Here is an 18,480-nt window from a genome sequence, read left to right on the forward strand (position 1 = left end):
TTTAACGCTCAACCAAAAAGATAACATTCGTTAATTACCATCTGACAGTGTAGAACTTCATGCCCTTTTTAGTCACGGCGACTCATCATAACGTCGAGGAATCATTAATCCCACTAAATAGCTATCGTACGTAACTTAATACCAGTTTTACTATAACGCGTCAGCAACAGGGCTTACGTTTAATTCTTACAAATTCCTTACAATTCTTAAAAAATTACTCAAAATTCCTGAATTAAGAAATTTTTATGAAATTTTTAAGAATTTGAAGGAGTTTTTTTGCTTTTTCTGATTAAACCTTTTGGATTCAATTTACAGTGAACGACATCTCAAATGTCTCACTGTCAAATTTTTCTGAGAATTTTATTTTGTCATTGCAAATTCACAATGACATTCTCTGAAAAAAATGACAGTGAGACATTTGAGATGTCGTTCACTGTAGGGCTCGGAACAGATCAGATCAATCCAATTTATTTTCAGATTGAACTGAAATTTATCCGAACTGAATCTGATCTGAAAATTTTGACCTGATCTGATTCTGATCTGAAGTCTGAAAACTTGAATCCGATCCGAAAAATTAAATCTTTTCTTACTTATTTTGTATTTAATCAGCTCCTCGTTGCGCGTAGAGCCTAGGCATGCAAGATTTTACAACAAAATTGCATCTGTTGGGTTATAATGATTTTCAGATTTCAGATTGATTCGAAAAATTTCAGATCAGATTCAAATTTTCAGATTTCAGATCGATCTGTTTCATGTTTTCAGATTTCAGATCAGATCAGGTTGCTAGAGATCTGAAAGTGAATCTGAAAATTTCAGATTGCATTTTTTCAGATTCAGATTAGGCGAGGGGCAGACGACTCAAAAGAGTTGCAAATGAGTTGCAAAGAGTTGCACACGAAAAAAAAGAGTTGCATCGGAGTTGCACGCTCAAAATGAGTTGCAAAAGAGTTGCATTCGAGAATAAAAAAAGAGTTGCACGCGGAAGAAATAAATAATAATCGTTATTCAAACGATTACTTGAACTACAAATAGTGAACACTGTTCACTGAACTTTATTAAAGTGTTAAAAGAGCGATAAAAGAGAGAAAATAGAAAGTTATTCAACAAGTCTTGATATGTCAAAATTTGTATGTAAAAGTCCAGTTTACTAGGAATAAACCAGTTCATTTAAGTGAGCTCGATGAGGGCACACTATTTTCTACATTCTCTCTCACCACTGCAAAATTCTTTGATCAAATCAACGCACTTCAAGAAAAAGTGTTTCGAGTGACAGCTGTCAGCCTGCCAAATTTTTTTACAGTGCCAAAATTTATATGATACACTGTCGACTTTAAGTGCTCTATTGAGAGTATTGCTAATGCTTGAACAGCCTTGAATATATGCCCGTTTTTGACAAAAATAGAACAATCAAGATGAGAAAAATTTAATTTGAATGCCCGCCCATTTATTTTGCATTCCACATCGTTGAAATCAATGGGATTTGCCGATAATTTATCGATAATCGTTATAAATTTCACCCTTATCGGTTCCATTGAATATTTTTGTCGCTCCTTAGGAACATCGATGTCGGTATTTTACAATGTCTCTATTAGGAACGTTTAATGTTTTTCCATTTTTTTTTGTTTTTAACAAATGTTGTTGATTTTCATTTACATTTTTTGGATGAAAACAAGTTAAATACGAAAAGAGTTGCAAAAGAGTTGCACAGAAAAAGAGTTGCAAAGAGTTGCACGTGAAAAAAAAGAGTTGCATCGGAGTTGCACGTGAAGAAAGAGTTGCAAATGAGTTGCAAATCGAGTGGTTTGCCCCTCGAGATCAGGTCAGAACGAACTGTTTCGAGCCCTAATTCAATTTTAGATTTTCTAATCACAGAAGAGCCTATTTTCAGAAATTTCAATTCTTAAAAATTCTTTAGAAAAAAATGCTTCAAATTCCTCAGTTTTTAGCCCCGTACGAAGTACGAAGGGGCTTATAGGATTACGGTGCCGTGTGTAATTGATGGAATTCGAAGCAGACGGTAAGGGCAAAGTGTTTGCCTATGTTCATAGATAACGAATCCGCAATAAAAATTTTGTCCGTCCGTCCGTCCGTCCGTCTGTCACGTCGATATCTTGAGTAAATCAAATCCGATTTCAAAAAATTTTTTTTTCCCTGAAAGATAGTCAAAATAGTGAGGCTAAGTTCGAAGATGGGCGATTTTGGGTCGACCCTTCCGGAGCTGGGGCCCAATAAGTGATTTAACGTTTTCCGAAGATATCTGCGGCCATTCAAAGGCTACACATGTAAGTGATACGTCAAATAAAAGGTATTTACAATACCGATCGACAAAAAAAAGTTTATGGAAATCGGATGATCGACTCGTTAGTTAGACCGCTTGGTGTGAACTAGATACAGGGCGGCAAGCCGTTTTTGCTTGTAGGTTGGCCAAATTTGAACGGATTTAGGTGGATTTAGCTTTATTAGATTGGTATTGACCGTACCAATCAGGGAAAAAAAAGTTTATGAAATTCGGTTTACCGGAGCGTGAGCTAGGTCTCTTGGAGTGAGCTTATATGTGGCTACTCGGCCGTACAGTGAACGTGGTGTTTTTTGATTTTTGTTTGAAAGGTATTATCGAATGTAAAGCAACCGTACTACTTTCTACCTCCTTACAAAATGGCCGTCGGCCGCCATTTTGGATTTTTGTAAAAACAATAGAAATCGGTGAAAATGATACTTACAAAGTTACTGATCAGTGGGAAGTGATTGGTTATGTGTGTGGGGTGTTTCAAGCATCCCAAATATGGATATCTATTTATAAATATATACAGCTATATTGAGCTATATAACGGTGTAGATAGTTCTTTTGAGCTATATACTAGCATATTTATTCGAAAATTGTTTATTTATAGGTAAATATAGGTTAATATAAATTGTTGCAAAAATTTTTAAGTTTGGGTTACAGTTGAAAGGAACGTCGTACGGGGCTTCGTAATTGCGCTATGCGCAATTTTTAAGACGTACACATTTCATAAGAATTTTAGGTTAGTAGGTTTAGGGTAAGAGTAGGGCGACCGACGAACTAGGGTCGCGTACGCAATAGATGTACGGGTTCGTACGGGGCTCAGTCGCAGCGAACGCTCCGACTGTTCTGATGGCTCGTTTAATGCTTGAATTTGGGAATATTTTAAGAATTTTCTGAAATTTTCAGGAACTAAATTCCGAAAAATAGGTCCTGTGACTTGCTATCTGCGTAATGAGTAACAAATTGAAACAAGAGAAGTAACAGATTCTAAATCGCGATTCAAGATATGCTTTCCGTTCGTAGAGGGATAACAGACACTTTCTGTATTCATATTTTATACCTCAATTCTTACACTTTGGATTCCTTTACTTCTTGAGTAGGCACTTCGCTGCAATGAATAAAGAAAAAAAATCAAAAAATAGTTCGGTTGATCCAATTTTTATTGTCTTCACTAAAATCCTATGATTCTCAACGCTTCAACGCTACAAAACACAATCTGGATTTGACAAAAAAATTTCAATAATTCTTTACATTTCTTGTTGTAAATGGTTAAATGAAAGTTTTTGTCTTTGATTTAGACAAATTTCAATATTTTTCATTGACTTGATTGATGATGTGCGAGTGTGGATGTGTGCAAATATCGCTAGAAGCAAAACGCAATTTGCAAATTTAGTGTTGCACTAAAAAGACAAAAAGTACCACGCACATCACAATCGAAATCTTTTAAAAATTAACAAAATAAATTACAAAAAAAAAAAGTTTTTTTTACCTAAAATCTACGATCTCCAATTTATATACACCGGTTGTTGTATACAAACATTTTGATTTTGGGTTCAAATAATTTCAATTTCTGTCTGGTTGAGTGTGTTTTCCTTTATAATTTTGGTTTATTTTGGTTATAATCGGTTTGCTATAATATTATTCAATTGAATATTCTAGTTTGCACTTGTACATTTTGGTATGCTGTACGTTTGGGGCGCATCTCTGATGCATAATTATATTACGCTTGAAGTACATTGATTCACATTTGGCATAATAATTAAGTAAATTGGCTACGAAAAGAAGAAGAAGAAAAAAATAATTGTGGGGCCAATCAATGTCGACATTTCCATCAAAATGGAAGAATCAGCCGAACGGTTTCGATGTTTGTTTTTTTAAAGAAGAAGAAGGAGAACAGAGAAGGGGGATCATGCGTATCATGTTTACATAAATTAATTACTCGTCTTAATGCAGCAATGGTTTGTTTTTGTTTCTGTCTGTCGTAAGCACACTTATGCCTTAACCAATTTCTTGAGGGCTGGCGTTGAATACGATTTTGGTCGTTCGATTGGCAAGCCAAGAGCACGGTCCCAGATGAGCGACGATAGAACGCCCAATGCACGCGATACACCAAACATGACGGTGTAATAGTTCATCTCCTTCAGTCCGTAGTATTGCAACAATACACCAGAGTGAGCATCAACGTTTGGCCATGGGTTCTTTACTTTGCCAAGGTCTGCGGAAAACAAAATCGATGATGAGGCACAGTTTCGACAGATTGCGATGCAATCAAAATCTTACCAGTTAGAATTGGTGGCACAACTTTGTATACGGTCGACACCAAGTGGAATAATGGATCGTTCGGTAAATGCTTGAGGGCAAATTCACGTTGGCAAGTGTAACGTGGATCAGTTTTACGGAGAACAGCATGACCGTATCCAGGTACAACCTACGTCAAACAAGCAACAGATTTGTTGTTTTCTCACCACCGTTCGCTCTAAACGAACTCACCTGTCCCGACTTCAATGTCTTGTGAATGAAAGCCTTCAATTGGTCCTCGGTGACGTTCTTTCCAACTTCTTCTTGCAGTTTCATGATCCAAACAAGTACTTCTTGATTGGCTAATCCGTGAAGTGGTCCAGCCAAACCAGCCATACCGGCAGCGAAAGATAGATAGGGATCGCTCAATGCGGATCCAACCAAATGTGTAGTATGCGCAGAAACGTTGCCACCTTCATGATCACTAGAAATTTGATGGAAATTCGATTAGTTAAATGGTTGCCGATCGAACCAGCGTGAGTACCAACCTGTGAATAGTCAAGTAGAGACGCATCAATTCTGTGAATTCAGCGTTGTCGAATCCAAGCATTTTTGTGTAATTTGCTGACCAATCCAGATTGTGGTCGATGGCTCTATATAATTGAACAGAAGGAAAGTTAACTTGTTGCCCTCCAAAGTTTTGTTTTCCATCTTACCCAACGCCCTTTCCTCCCTTGTATGTATTACGGTAGATTGTGGCTGCAATAACCGGTAGTTTAGCAATCAAATCCATGCTGTCCTCATACACGTATTCCCAGTATTTTGATTTATGCACTCCCTGAATTGAAGGACAACATTTTTGCGTTAAGCTCAAACTACAACATTACTGACCAACCAGTTCACACATACCTCTGAGTAAGCTTTGGCAAATTGACTGTCATGATTCAGGGCAACAACAGCAGCCGTCAATTGAGACATTGGATGAAGTGTGTTTGGCATTTGATTCAGCATGTTAACCACATGTTGCGGAAGAGCAGCACGATTTGCCCATTCCTTTGACAAGGATTTCACTTGAGCCTTTGTTGGTACCTCGCCGGTACACAAAAGCCAGAACAAACCCTCTGGCAGTGGTTCGTTACCACCATCGGCCTTGGGCAATACTTGCTGGCATTCCGGAATGGACAAACCACGGAAACGGATTCCCTCATCTGGATCCAAGACGGATGTTTCAGTGACCAAAGCTTTGATGCCACGCATACCACCGTACATCTATGGTCAAACATTTTTTTGGTTGATTATTTTAAACAGTTTTTCGATTGGACCAACGGGTGTGAAGGACTTTTTTCAATAGGTTCTTCAACTCTTATGTAGAAAATCCTTCGTTGGTTCCCTCTAAAGATATGTTGCTGAATCAATCAGTTGATTCTACTTTCGGCTCTAACGGAGCCGATGTTTATTAAAATCACTAAACGCCAAATTTACCTTCCGTATCCATCACTACCAATTTCCCATCATATTAAATTGAATTCATCAATCATTTTACACATTTAATCGGTTCGCTCTTTGCACTCAACGTAGTTGACGCACTCTAATAAAATCATTTAACGCAAACCAATTGCCTTAACTACAATTTATTAAGAGAATTCAATTTAACGATATAGTCGTTATACACACACCGACATTGGTGTATCGAATTACGATTTGAAATTGAGTTGACCGCGAATAAAGTGCTTGATATATCGTGCTTATAACATGCGTCAATGTTAATCTAATCGAAATATTTAGCTCATTTTTTGCCTATTGTTATCGCTGTGCCAATACTCACCATATCAACGGTAACTTCTCCAACTTTTGTGCTTCCATGGCTCTTACGGAATCCTTTGACATTTTCGATTTCTTCTGGAATTTTACTGGCCATAACATCCTTGAGAGATGTACTATCGGCGGAGATGCTACGGATATATGTTGATAGAGCCGGCAGAGCTTTCTGAAAATGGAAGAAAATCAGGAATTTAATAACAAATCCGAAGCGGAGCTTGCAAAGAAAAATATTTAAAACTGGTATTTCAGATCGACAGTCTATGCCTAGCCTGTATCAAGAACGTTTTTGCGTCAGGCTCATTTTTCAGTCTTTCTTTAACTGGTGGATCGAGTTACAAGTAAAGCCATAGAATCTGAACCACCTAGCACTTGCCACATTGATGTTATTTCAACATTTACCAACTGAGAACAATCTGCAGACCCACAGATATCATCTCGAAACTGTTCCATTCGCCAGTTTAATTTATTTTCCGTTAAAATGAATTTATTAACGCCTTGTTAGAGCAAATGAACGAAACCTGGTACATTTCTCATTATGTAATGAATAACGATCCAATAATTAGTTTAGCGAATGCTCGACAAATATGGACATAATTTTGGTGCTAATAGAAAATCAATCGCTTGTTCGAAACGACTAAAAAATGTTTACCTTGCGATCGACGATAAGGTACGTTTTGCATATTATAATTCAGATGAGAACTCGTTACGTAATGATAATATTTAACAAAATGAAACAATAATCAAATGGTGGCCTAGGTAATAATGTAACACTCTCACGCTCATTAGGAACTAAAAATGTGAGCTCATCGATTCTATTATTTATGCAAAGTCCTAGAATGCACAGAATCAAATATTAATAGGTGAAAGTGGATGAAATCTTAATCATAACGGCTTGACAGTGTTTATTCGAACACTATCAACCTCCGGAGTATACAACAAGTTCTGACTAATGCTGTCTTATATTGCAAAAAGCATGTTTAAGAGAAATGAAGTACTAGATTTGAATCAAAATCTTGAAAGTTCTTTGATCAAGTAAAGTAATATAGCAGCCTGTGAAAGGTTATATAAAGAGAAAAACTGTCTAAGCAGTGACTGTGCGTGGGAAATTTCTCAAAAATTTTCCACATTTTCCCAAATTTTTCCAAAAATAATTTTGTTGGAAATCAGTGAAAAATTTGGGGAAATGTTAAGATCTTTACATTCCATGGCTTATTTCACTTCAGAAGGACCATTCATCGTTCGTAATTTCTTAATATCTATAACATGACAAGAGTGATTCTACCGGATCCCCTCTAAGCTGAAACCAAATTGACATTGTTAAACTAGTAGTCTCTTGCGATTATTCCGTATCATGCTAGTCTAACTAAGGTAACCTCAACTTTTTGTAGTTTAAATGACATAACCTCGTGATGTAAAAGAAAATCAAACTTTTTCCATCGAACGTGATAACAGAAAGCCAAATGTTTTATTGTTGAATTTACAATCAAATGCCATCTGATATTGTTGTATATACTCGAACAATATGTTCGATAAAAATAAAAAATAAAAAAATTGAACTTAACCCGAAAGCTCATCTTGTTTTTGTGTACCGGGGGGCTTTACAAATTTTAAATTCACATTACGTAACACCGAGCGCATGACATAAAATTGAAGAAAAAAAAGTCACAAAATATCGCTCGTAATAACACTTAAGTCGACTTTCTTGGGTATTTAATTCAACTCATAAGTAACCGCGATGTATGTTACTATTTATAATGTCGTATGGTGCATTTTATAGTTACAGACGGACGAATAGATTAGCTGTACGTATAACGGACTTATTCGATTTCACTTTTTTACGAATTTTAAAATACTGAAAGTCACACTAGAAGGTCAATACAATGTTAAGGTCAGCTCACAAACGAATGATTTATGCACAAAATTAATTCCGTTAAATTCCAAATACAGCAGGAACGTTATAAGCTTTATCACACTTAATCAAGAAGTGCATTTGTTCATTTCTTTGCATTTACAGGTTAATTGATGGGAGTTTAGAACAAATAATACTTCTAATGACTGATGCTTTATGCTTTCGATTAGCATGAAATATAAGAATAACGAAACGGAGATACGATTGCCTGTTCAATCAGAAGCACACCTCCACAAATCCTAAAATCGCAGGGATTGAATTTCGCGTTTATTTGAAATGTTTTTAGCCCCGTACGAAGTACTGGGGGCTTATAAGATTAATATGCCGTTTGTAACACGTCGAATTGGAAGCAGACAGTAAGGGCAAAGCATTTGGTTGTGTTCATAGATGACGAATCCGCAATAAAAAAAATGTCCGTCCGTCCGTCCGTCTGTGACCCCTCTAGCTTGAGCAAATCACAACCTTTTTTCAAAATTCTTTTTTCCCCGATTGGTATCGACAAAAGTAAGGTCAAGTTCGAAAATGGGCATGGTAGGGTCGGCCCTTCCAGAGCTAGGGCCCTATAGGGGTTTTTCAGTCTTTCGACGATATCTACCGAAATACGCACGCAATAGCTGCTTGTGATATATCAAATGAAAGGTATTGACGAGTAGAACAAAGTTGCTGAACATTGTTTTTGGGTAAGATGCAACCCGGGCTTGTTGGGAGGGCTCAAAGGTCGTTACTCGGCCCTAAGTGTTTTTTGCACATAAATCGAGTAAATATCATCCGATTTTGCTAATTTTTGTTTTATTTGAGAGGTAATTGAATACCCAATGGAATGTAACAGACGCATTAGGGGGTTGTAGACGTATTAGGGTTGCGGGCGTATTACGGCTAGGGGCGTATTACGGCTAGGGGCGTATTACGGCTACGGACGTATTATGGTTACGGACGAAATAGGATTACGGGTCGTACGGGGCTAAGTCGCAGCAAACGCTCCGACTGTTCTGATGCCTTGTTTTCATATGGAATCAGTCATTAAGCTAGAGCATGTTGATTTACGCTTACAGACCATGGTATTACAAATTAGCGTTAAATGTCTACGAACGTTTGTAATTGCATCCGCATAATTGAAATAGATACGAGCTGCACATGCAACGGCAATAGCAGGTTTAATCGACAACAAATTGTTGATGTCAAATGATGTGGCTGAGATAATGTGAAAGAGTTAGATTTCATTGAAGCAAACGAGTGTGTCGTGACCGTATGTGACTAAAGTGATACGATTGTTATCGACCGAGGAGAATTATGATATTAACTACCTCGAAAACAAAATTTCTATTCGGCTTTGACATGAATCATTCTATACGAACAGTAACTCTTGGAGTTAATCCGTTAAAAAAAAGAACCGCATCCATTGTCCTATTAAGCAATGAAACTCTGAACTCAATACAATCATTGCAAAACAACAACAAACAGATCGTCATTCTTGGAAATAAAATGCAGAGTTAATCCGATCGATTGAAGCGGTCGACAATAAAGATAACTCAATCCCTTTTAGGTTAAAGAAACTTGGACACGTTATACATATCGCTCTTATAACAGTGTTTGTATAATACAGCCGCGTAACACCATCGAATGAAGATAAGTAGTACGAGCGATTGCGTTATTAGACGAGCACTGGATTGAGCAATTTCAATTTTTAAATTTTAGACTTTAAATTTTGGTTAATGTGGGTCAATGTGTGAGTTTTATACAAAAAATAATGGCCGAAGTAAACGGTTATATCGGAGAATCGCCAAGGCTCAGGGTGTTCAGAGTTTAATCTTCAAACTGGTGAAGTTGACCTGGTTAGAGAGCTAAGTTTGAATACGTTCAGTATTGCAGCGATGCCGTGTGCCACGGATAGCTATCGCTGTTGGCTACAAATCAAAATGAATTGGAACTACTGTCTACGTTTCTGTAAAGCGATTGAGTTAATTGTACATGAACTCAATCAAACCTGTTTCGAGTTTAGACACTTAGAAAATCCATAGTCAAATGGCTCGTTCCAGTCTTACCTTCATTACATTTTCTAAATTCTACGCGAAATTCAAATTCCACAGAATTTTAGAAGAGAACCAAAGAAGTTCTGTGAATTTTGTAGTATTCTGAGAATGTAATGAAGCGTTATATACACAAAACCGCAATCAAATGTTCAATGTCCACTCGTAAGATTTGAAAACCTTGAACAATTGGAAGAGTTTGTTGAATGCCAATCTTTAAATTTGAGAGAGACTGCATCCTAAACCAGTTTCTACAATGACTCAAATCACCTACGAGGGGCACCCTAAAAGTTTCGGGAATCGGGTATTTCCGACGCATAAAAGTATTTAATTTGAACATATTCGTAAATTTCAACATTTTTTAAGGTAAATAGCCAACTCAGCTCGAAAAAAGGGTGTACTCAGACATTAGGGCTTATCATTAAAAATTGAACTAAAATTTCACGACTTTGGCAAGTTTAGACCAGGGTTTCTGTTGTTTGGGTCGCAGTATCGATGTAATACCAGCATAGTTCGATAAAAGAATCCTAAAAATATGTATCTAAGAAATACTAACAGATTTCATCAGAAATTTCGGGAAAATTGAAAGAATTAGATTCACACGCAAAATCACTGCGAGAGCGGAACAAAATGGATCAGTTTATTTCTAAAATTTGAGGTGCAACATGGCCTGTTTCCTAGTGAAACAATTTCAGTTATGAAAGTCCATCCCTTTCCAGGCAGAACGTTTTTTCGCTTCTGAGATATTGAGGCCGAGAAATTTAAATTACGAAAAAGCCTGATACTGAAGTCTCACTTTGAGATCACATTTTGCTTGCCTTAAGGCATATATCGTGGCTGTTTCTTGGTTAATTTGCTTTGAGTAAAAGTGAGGAATTTATAATCGAAAAAATACAGTAAAAATATAAGTTCTCGGAACGTTTTTAGCGAAATTGTTCTAGGACTACACAATTTGCCAAGGGACACTGACTAAGATCAAACTGGTTTTATCTGCGTATATCAAATTATTTCACATGAATTATGACTTTTCTGATAGCTGAGAGTCCAATGCAACAGCAAAGTACTTTCAGTTATCGAAACCGGTTTTTGAGGCAGATCTGTGGAGCTCTGAATCCGTCAGCATTAGATGTTTTTAATTTATCGCATTACTACGAAGTGTCAACATTTGAAGGCCGCGTATATGACTTATTACCATTTAGATGGACCATACTTTACATGTTAACATAAAAATACTTTAATAAAAAATAATTATTTAAGAAAAAATTAAAAACGAACAGCACTTCAGAAAATGAATTCTTCCATTTTCAAAAATGGCCGACAAGCCTTTTTATAAATGTTCCTCAACTCACAACAAAATCTTTTTTTTACGATGTTAAGACGTCATTTTACGTAAAAAATGTTGAAATTTACGAATATGTTCAAATTAAATACTTTTATGCGTCGGAAATACCCGATTCCCGAAACTTTTAGGGTGCCCCTCGTATTGCCTGCATCCTAAGCCAGTTTCTTTAATGACTCAGACCGCCTATCTCTCCAATGACTACCAGTCGTTGTAAATTTTATTACAAATCAAAGTTCAATTTTCTCTGTGGTATAAACAATTGCTCGTACCCAAAACATATTTTCTTATCTTGTTCAAGATATTAGTGTACAATTAGCAGCTTTACAACACATTGATAGTCCGTTTTGTTAGCACCGAATGCTTGAACATTTTTCAGTGAAATCAAGGAATGCGATTTTGTATTTTGTAAATTTAATTTTGAGAAGAGAAGATAATTTGATTCGACGCACTGCTTCACCGTGTAACGTATATAGAATTAAAAGTGAATTAACATCACGGTAAAAATAGACTTTTATCTCGTTTCATTATAAACTGTGCTAAAATAAAAAATAAAATGTCGACAAAACAACCGAATGTTTGCAGTGTTCTTCCAGTCATATTAGATGCCGATACAGACAATCTCAAAGTTCAAATTTCATTACGTAAAGGAAATCTTCAAATGCGAATTTCGTTTGCGGCTCTTGCAATTTTTTTTGCTTGTTGAAAGAGTAAAGGGCCAAAATTACATTTTATGCAACCGATTTCACGATTGAAACATCGAACTCCCGACTAAAAATAGAAGTTCGGTAAATGCCAGTAATGTATATTTAGCCAGTGAAGTTATTTCGCTGAAGTCGAGAAGTGTATGGCAAATAGAGAATAACATTTCGTTAGTATATTTACCATATGTGTTATACGTGAATGAAATTCGTTTTTTATGAACTTAATTAAAGGCTGGTCTTTGCGAACATCTACGGGATTAGATTCGAACTTTTTTTTTATCACAGTCGATTGAAAATGAACATTTCAATGAGCTTACTAAATCGGTCGGTATGAGACCGATGCAATAAAAAGTCGTCTACAGTTACTAACACTCTATAACCAGTCACTGTATGAAATTTTCATTTTTGAAGGTTGCGAAGGTGATATGCCAAATGATGGAAGTTTGCTTATAGGTTCTAATCAAATGCTAAATGGCAAAAATATCGAAATACAAAAATTTCTGTCAGCTCGGGGAGGAAGTGAAAAAGGATTCAAATATTGAACACAGTTAAGGGGTCATTCATAAATGACGTCCGGTACTGAGGGGGGAGGGGGATCTACGATTTCGGACACTCCATACAAAATTGGGTCAAATTTGACCACTTTTGCGTGACGAGGGGGGAGGGGGGGGGTCTAAAACTGACCAAAAGTAGTGGACGTCATTTATGAATGACTCCTAAGGCAAGTGCAGTGTCTTTGCATTTCCATTGTTTCATCTGCAAACCAACACAAGAATACAATTGTTGTGTCGGCATACGAAATTTTTCCTTACAAATGAAAATTTCCTCTCTCAATGCTCTTTCTCTATAGAGAAAAATAGAAAAAGTGAAAGCAAGGGAGGGGTTAAAAATCATTAAAAATATCTGACGAGTTTCATGGATGTCCCCTATTAAGACTTCCGCTTTCGACCGATTGCTTCACCTTCAGATCTCTACTCAGTTGGAGTGATTTTTGGCCAACATTTTTGTTGGAATCAAATTGGACGTCCGTTATCAATCTGACAATTTTCAAATTAAAATTCTGTCCAAGAAATCGAACTTTTCATTGGCAAATTATGCATTTTTACTTGCTCTTCTCTCCACTGAATACAAACGATTCAAATTCATGTAACTTGAATCACGAAAAGAGTGTAAATAAACTAACTAAAATGTAGTTTTTGTGTTGATTTAATACAGCTGCTTGTCGATAGGTTTTTTGTTTTCATGAATTGTAAATGTGACGTGACGCGACATAATTTTATCTATAATTTAGAATTATACTTTAAGAAGCTGGTTATTAAGTTTGATTAGACAAGACGCGTTCAGTCGTCGTATGTATTACTCGTCAAGGTTTAAGCGAGTATATCAACCATATTCGCTTAATTAAAGTAAATTAAGTTTTACTACAGTTAAAGATTTGGTGGGTTCAATGGTGATGTTCACATTTAGGAAGTTGGATGCCACAACTTGCTTAAAGAAAGTTTGACTCTTCGTCAGGGTTAGATTTTATCAATGAGGCTGAATCCAAAATATTCTAAGTACTAGACTGATAAGTTAAAATTAGACCCGGGCGCCGGGCTATTGAGAAAATCGTCGTGTACATCGTACACGAGAAAGAGTTTCAAATCTAATACACTTCAGCTAAGCGCACTCAACTTTTCATTTTTTAACAAGTTGCAACGTGCATTAGAATGAAAAAAGCCGATAAACTTGACCCAAATAAACGTTATTCAATTTGTATACGTCACATTCACGTAAATACCCGACCGATGATAGCATAGAATATTCAACTCACAATTTTATTTCAAAATGCAGTCCCACTCTCTATCAGGTTTTCATTTAAAAAAAACACCGAAATTGACAAAAGAAATTCGAATTGATTATAGGAAGTGTGTCGTGTGGCTAATATAATGACCACAAATGTGACCTCAAGATTGCATGCTGTTCCGACTGCTGTTGGTGTGAACAGCAAAATGTTATACAATTTTCTCAACGTTGTAAATTACGTCTGTTTATTGCATGAATGAATAAACCGAGTATTGATATTGCATTAAGCACATGACTTGCTTGGCAGGAAAAATATGTAAATTTTCAAGCGTCATGACGAACAGTATAGTGTGGTACTATTTCTGGGTTGCAGTTCGTAATTTCTGAATTGAATTTTGAAATGCAAAAGTATCACCACAAAAATTGGTCGCCGAAGAAAATCCTGTGGCTTGAAATAGTCAACCTACTTGATCCGTACTTTTTTACAAGTCTCATCCAATTCATATGGACTACATCGATCATTCACACGTTTTTAGTGTCTATTAAGAAGAAGTTGGGGAAGACATTGGAGCCGGGGATTCGCATATTTTTACAACAATTTCGACCAAATTCACGCTTCTTGACTAGTATTTGTCGGACTGTCAAATTTTCTAATTCAGCTCAAACTTTCGCTGAATGTTAATATAGTTGCTACAGAGTCTAAAGAGATGTAAACGACATAAGCTTAACGCCACACAACGGTTCATTTATTTATACCAAATCTTCTACTTCTTTTGTTTTACTTTACGCATAGACTGAAGAAGTGGGTGAAGTGGTTACGTATAGACTAAACAAACATACCTCTACAGAAATAGATTGGTCTATTGACACTATCACAGAGATAGTATCTGTTCTTATGGTCTGGCAGCTGAGATTGACGTACAGTGGATATACTTAGACATAGTCCATTTTACACCAGCATCAGGTTTTGCACCGTCCAGTTTTATGAGCTTAGATGGAAAGCGTTTTAACGACATTTTATTGAAAACCGGGAAATTCTCTGATAGTGAAAGAAGGGCCAGTGAGTAGGGAAGAACGGGTCTTTGATCTGAGTTTCTGATTCTCAAGAGAAACGTCCACCAAAAACTCTAATCTAATCCATGTCTAGAAACTATAAAATCCCAGAGGATTTGATATGGCAGAGAGGTGCTCTAGGAGAATCGTTTAATTTCATAATTTCGGGCAATTAATGGGTTAGTAGCTGTAAAATTAAAATCTAGCGGCGAGATCTGAAATTCTGTTACCGAGTCGGAAATGCTCTTCTTAGTCGAAAAAGTCTGAGCACTTTATATGAAACGAGTAAAGATCCGCTTCGTTTGACAGTTTTGTTCATTTACATTTCAATATCAATTTATTAGTTGTCAGATCAGTAATTTATTCAAATTTCTCATCGACGCGACGATGACACGTCACAGACTATACAAGTTAATGAACGAAGATAGGCCAATAAAACATACTCAACAGTTTCACTTCATATCACAGAAAAATACAAAAAATTAATCCAACAAGCACAAAAAATTGGGACCGTGATAATCCTCTACCTCTACCCTATATCATTGCTCACATTCATATAATAATGTTCTTACATAATCGAGTTGAGTAAAAAAGAAACCATAATACACACAAGGTGTGACGTGTGAGCGTTGAACAGAGATTACAAATCCATTCTAAACAGCGAAAAATATCAAAAACAAAGTTGTATTATAGTCGCGATCTGATGTTATGACCTCGAAAAGATTATTGTTTAGCGATTGAAGGTCATTATCAAATTGTGTCCAGGTATTTTATTTCAATGAAATACAAGTATTGTTAGCGAACGTATTGAATGATCAGTCAATGGACTGATCGAATAAACAAAAAAGAAATTTTCAATTAAAACCTAAACAAGGGAAAATCGATAATTTTCTTTCTTTATGCAGTATATCGTTGCCACTCTTTTCCGGAATTATGTAATGAACAGACATTCAACAAACTGTTCGCTAACTTATTATCATACAATGACAGAAACATTTATACCGATTCTACATTGCTCATAGATCCATTGGCTGAGTAATTTAATTAATTCAAAATAACTTGAAATTTCATATTTTTCTTTCATTCAACGATTTGACGAGGTGGACGAGGCTTTTTTTTTCTCGCTGACACAATACATACTATAAGCCGACACTCATCGCAACGTATGATGTTACATAATGTTAAATGGAAAATTATTTTCATTTTCTTGTAACAATTTTCCTCGGCTAACTTTGACGGATTGAATGTTACGAATTTCGTTAAATTAATATTTTCATCATACGGAGACGATCACGCGCCACAATTTTTTTCCATTGCATAGACACACAATTTGCTTATCGAAGGAAAAAAAAAACGAAAACCACGTTGGAACGGAACGGAATGGTGTTATCATTTATACGAGCATAGGAACGGAATTTGATTTACAACGAAAGAAATTAATTTTCCCATTCGAAACACTCACCTGAGGCTCAACGAAACGATTGATTGTTATGCGAAATAATGCCATTGTTGAATTTCCGTAAATTGGTTTATCTTTTGCACAAAAATGAAATTACTTTTTGTCAACAAGATGAGAAAAAACACACAAAATCTGATGGAATTGAATTTTATTATCAACTAACAACCGCGCGGTTCAACGCACACTACACTTCTGAACTTTTTCTCGTCGTAATGTGATTGGTATGAAACTTCGAACACACCACACCGTATAATGTTCATCAGAGTTGAGTAAAGAACACAATTCTCGTCACTTACGCGTGTCAAATGTTGTATCGGATGGAGAAGAACATATGCGTTCGTTTATACCGCATGTATATAGTGTCACATCTAGTACATATACATGAATTTACAGCATGGGACAGCAGGACTTAACACAGAGAAAACATTATGTGATGAATGATTGGGTTACAGATGAATTGAGTTGTTTACAAGTTCCATATTTGATGAGGAACTTATTGCGGTTCTTCCGCCAAATGTAACACCGCACATATTTGCAGCGCCGCACTTTTAACAATCTCAGCAGTACAACTAATGTGGCTATGTTCACTTTTAAAAGACATTTGTATTGCGGAGATGATTTTGTGAAGTTGAGTGAATGAAGAGTTCAATGAAGTGGCATATGTTGAGGAAGGATTTTTAAACTTGTGAAATATATTGCTTTAAAGAATGGAATTCAAACGGAAGAAAGCAGAATCATCTGCCACTTATAACACAATTTTTTTTGTTATAATTTTCTTTCTAAAATTTTTCGGGTAAAATTATTGTTGATCAAACTTTCGCGTGCTTTCCTCATCAGCTGCCATTTGTAACGCATATCTTTTTGCGTGTCGAATCTGTAAGCGTCACCTACACCGATATCAGTTCTTTTGTAAGTGGATAACAGGACTTGCGTCACATCTCCACTGTAAGGGGTTTTGGGCGATTTCAAAATAACCAAAATAACAAAATTTAGCCTAACTTGACGCTAATGTCATCGAAAAATATTGACGTGCACACCTACACAACCGATTTCTTTCCCTTTTCTAATCATCTACATTTTCGAATTTACAGCTACTGTCTACATTTTTTTATGAATCATGATCCCTTGTTTCATTTCCAAGTGAAAGCCGTAAATGGTCTAGAAGTTAACGATCAACGTTTACAACTCAATTTTTGACTTTACTCATTCTTAAACTTATTGTACAACGTGCTATAAGGGGAGCTTTATTCCCTATTGACTAACAACTAAAGCTCCACTTAAAGCGCGTTGAACAATAAGTTTGTGAATGAGAAATATCAAAAACTAAGTTGTAAACGTTGGTCGTTAATTTCTACACTAAAAATGAACCTTTTGACAAATTTCTTTCTCATGCTTAAAACTGCCCTCAAAAGTATCATATCGATATACTCGAACTTAGTCTTCTTTTATCCAAATGACTATTATGCAAATTAATTACCTGTCCCCAATGAACGTCAACACAAGGTATGGCCGAATGTCAAACTTCGTATGTAGCGGAGGACATAGCGATTTCATATAAACAAACTCACCTCTCATGAGACCATATCTGGTTTATACTTTCATTGCCTGTCCCGACCTGATTAAAATTCGATTTTTTTGTAGAGTGGAAATTGAAATTTTGTTCCTAAAAGGTCAGGTAACCTAACAATCTGTCAATTTAGGTGAAAATATTGTATGTCAGGTCGAATCAGATTTTGTATAAGTTCAGGGCAGGTCGTATTTCATATGGAATCAGGTAAACAGGTATTTCAGATCAGGCATCAGGTTGTTTCAAGGATTCGAATTTGAAGAACAGACTGGAGTGATGATATGAAGAAAATTC

At 36.1% G+C, this 18,480-nt stretch overlaps 1 protein-coding gene across 1 annotated transcript; it reads right to left on the reverse strand.

Annotated features, from left to right (window-relative positions):
- Positions 1 to 3,426: 3,426 nt before the first annotated feature.
- On the reverse strand, positions 3,427 to 16,907 carry LOC119074621 (probable citrate synthase, mitochondrial). Its single transcript, XM_037180885.1, has 8 exons — positions 16,623 to 16,907; positions 6,348 to 6,509; positions 5,432 to 5,791; positions 5,239 to 5,360; positions 5,071 to 5,175; positions 4,775 to 5,006; positions 4,565 to 4,712; positions 3,427 to 4,499 (listed from the first exon to the last, which is right to left on the reverse strand). Exons 1-8 carry the CDS (start codon positions 16,665 to 16,667, stop codon positions 4,276 to 4,278), a joined length of 1,398 nt encoding a protein of 465 aa, XP_037036780.1. The 5' UTR covers positions 16,668 to 16,907; the 3' UTR covers positions 3,427 to 4,275.
- Between the last annotated feature and the right edge of the window lie 1,573 nt (positions 16,908 to 18,480).

Source organism: Bradysia coprophila, unplaced genomic scaffold (genome assembly GCF_014529535.1).
Source record: "Bradysia coprophila strain Holo2 unplaced genomic scaffold, BU_Bcop_v1 contig_151, whole genome shotgun sequence".
In the NCBI taxonomy this organism is placed as follows: Eukaryota; Metazoa; Arthropoda; class Insecta; order Diptera; family Sciaridae; genus Bradysia; species Bradysia coprophila.

Excerpts from the sequence above, each read along its gene's own strand:
- LOC119074621 (XM_037180885.1), bottom strand. The coding sequence starts at position 16,667 with ATGGCATTATTTCGCATAACAATCAATCGTTTCGTTGAGCCTCAG. Across the intron at positions 6,510-16,622 it reads ATCGTTTCGTTGAGCCTCAG|AAAGCTCTGCCGGCTCTATC; the intron begins GTGAGTGTTTCG and ends TTCCATTTTCAG. Across the intron at positions 5,792-6,347 it reads GAGAAGTTACCGTTGATATG|ATGTACGGTGGTATGCGTGG; the intron begins GTGAGTATTGGC and ends GTTTGACCATAG.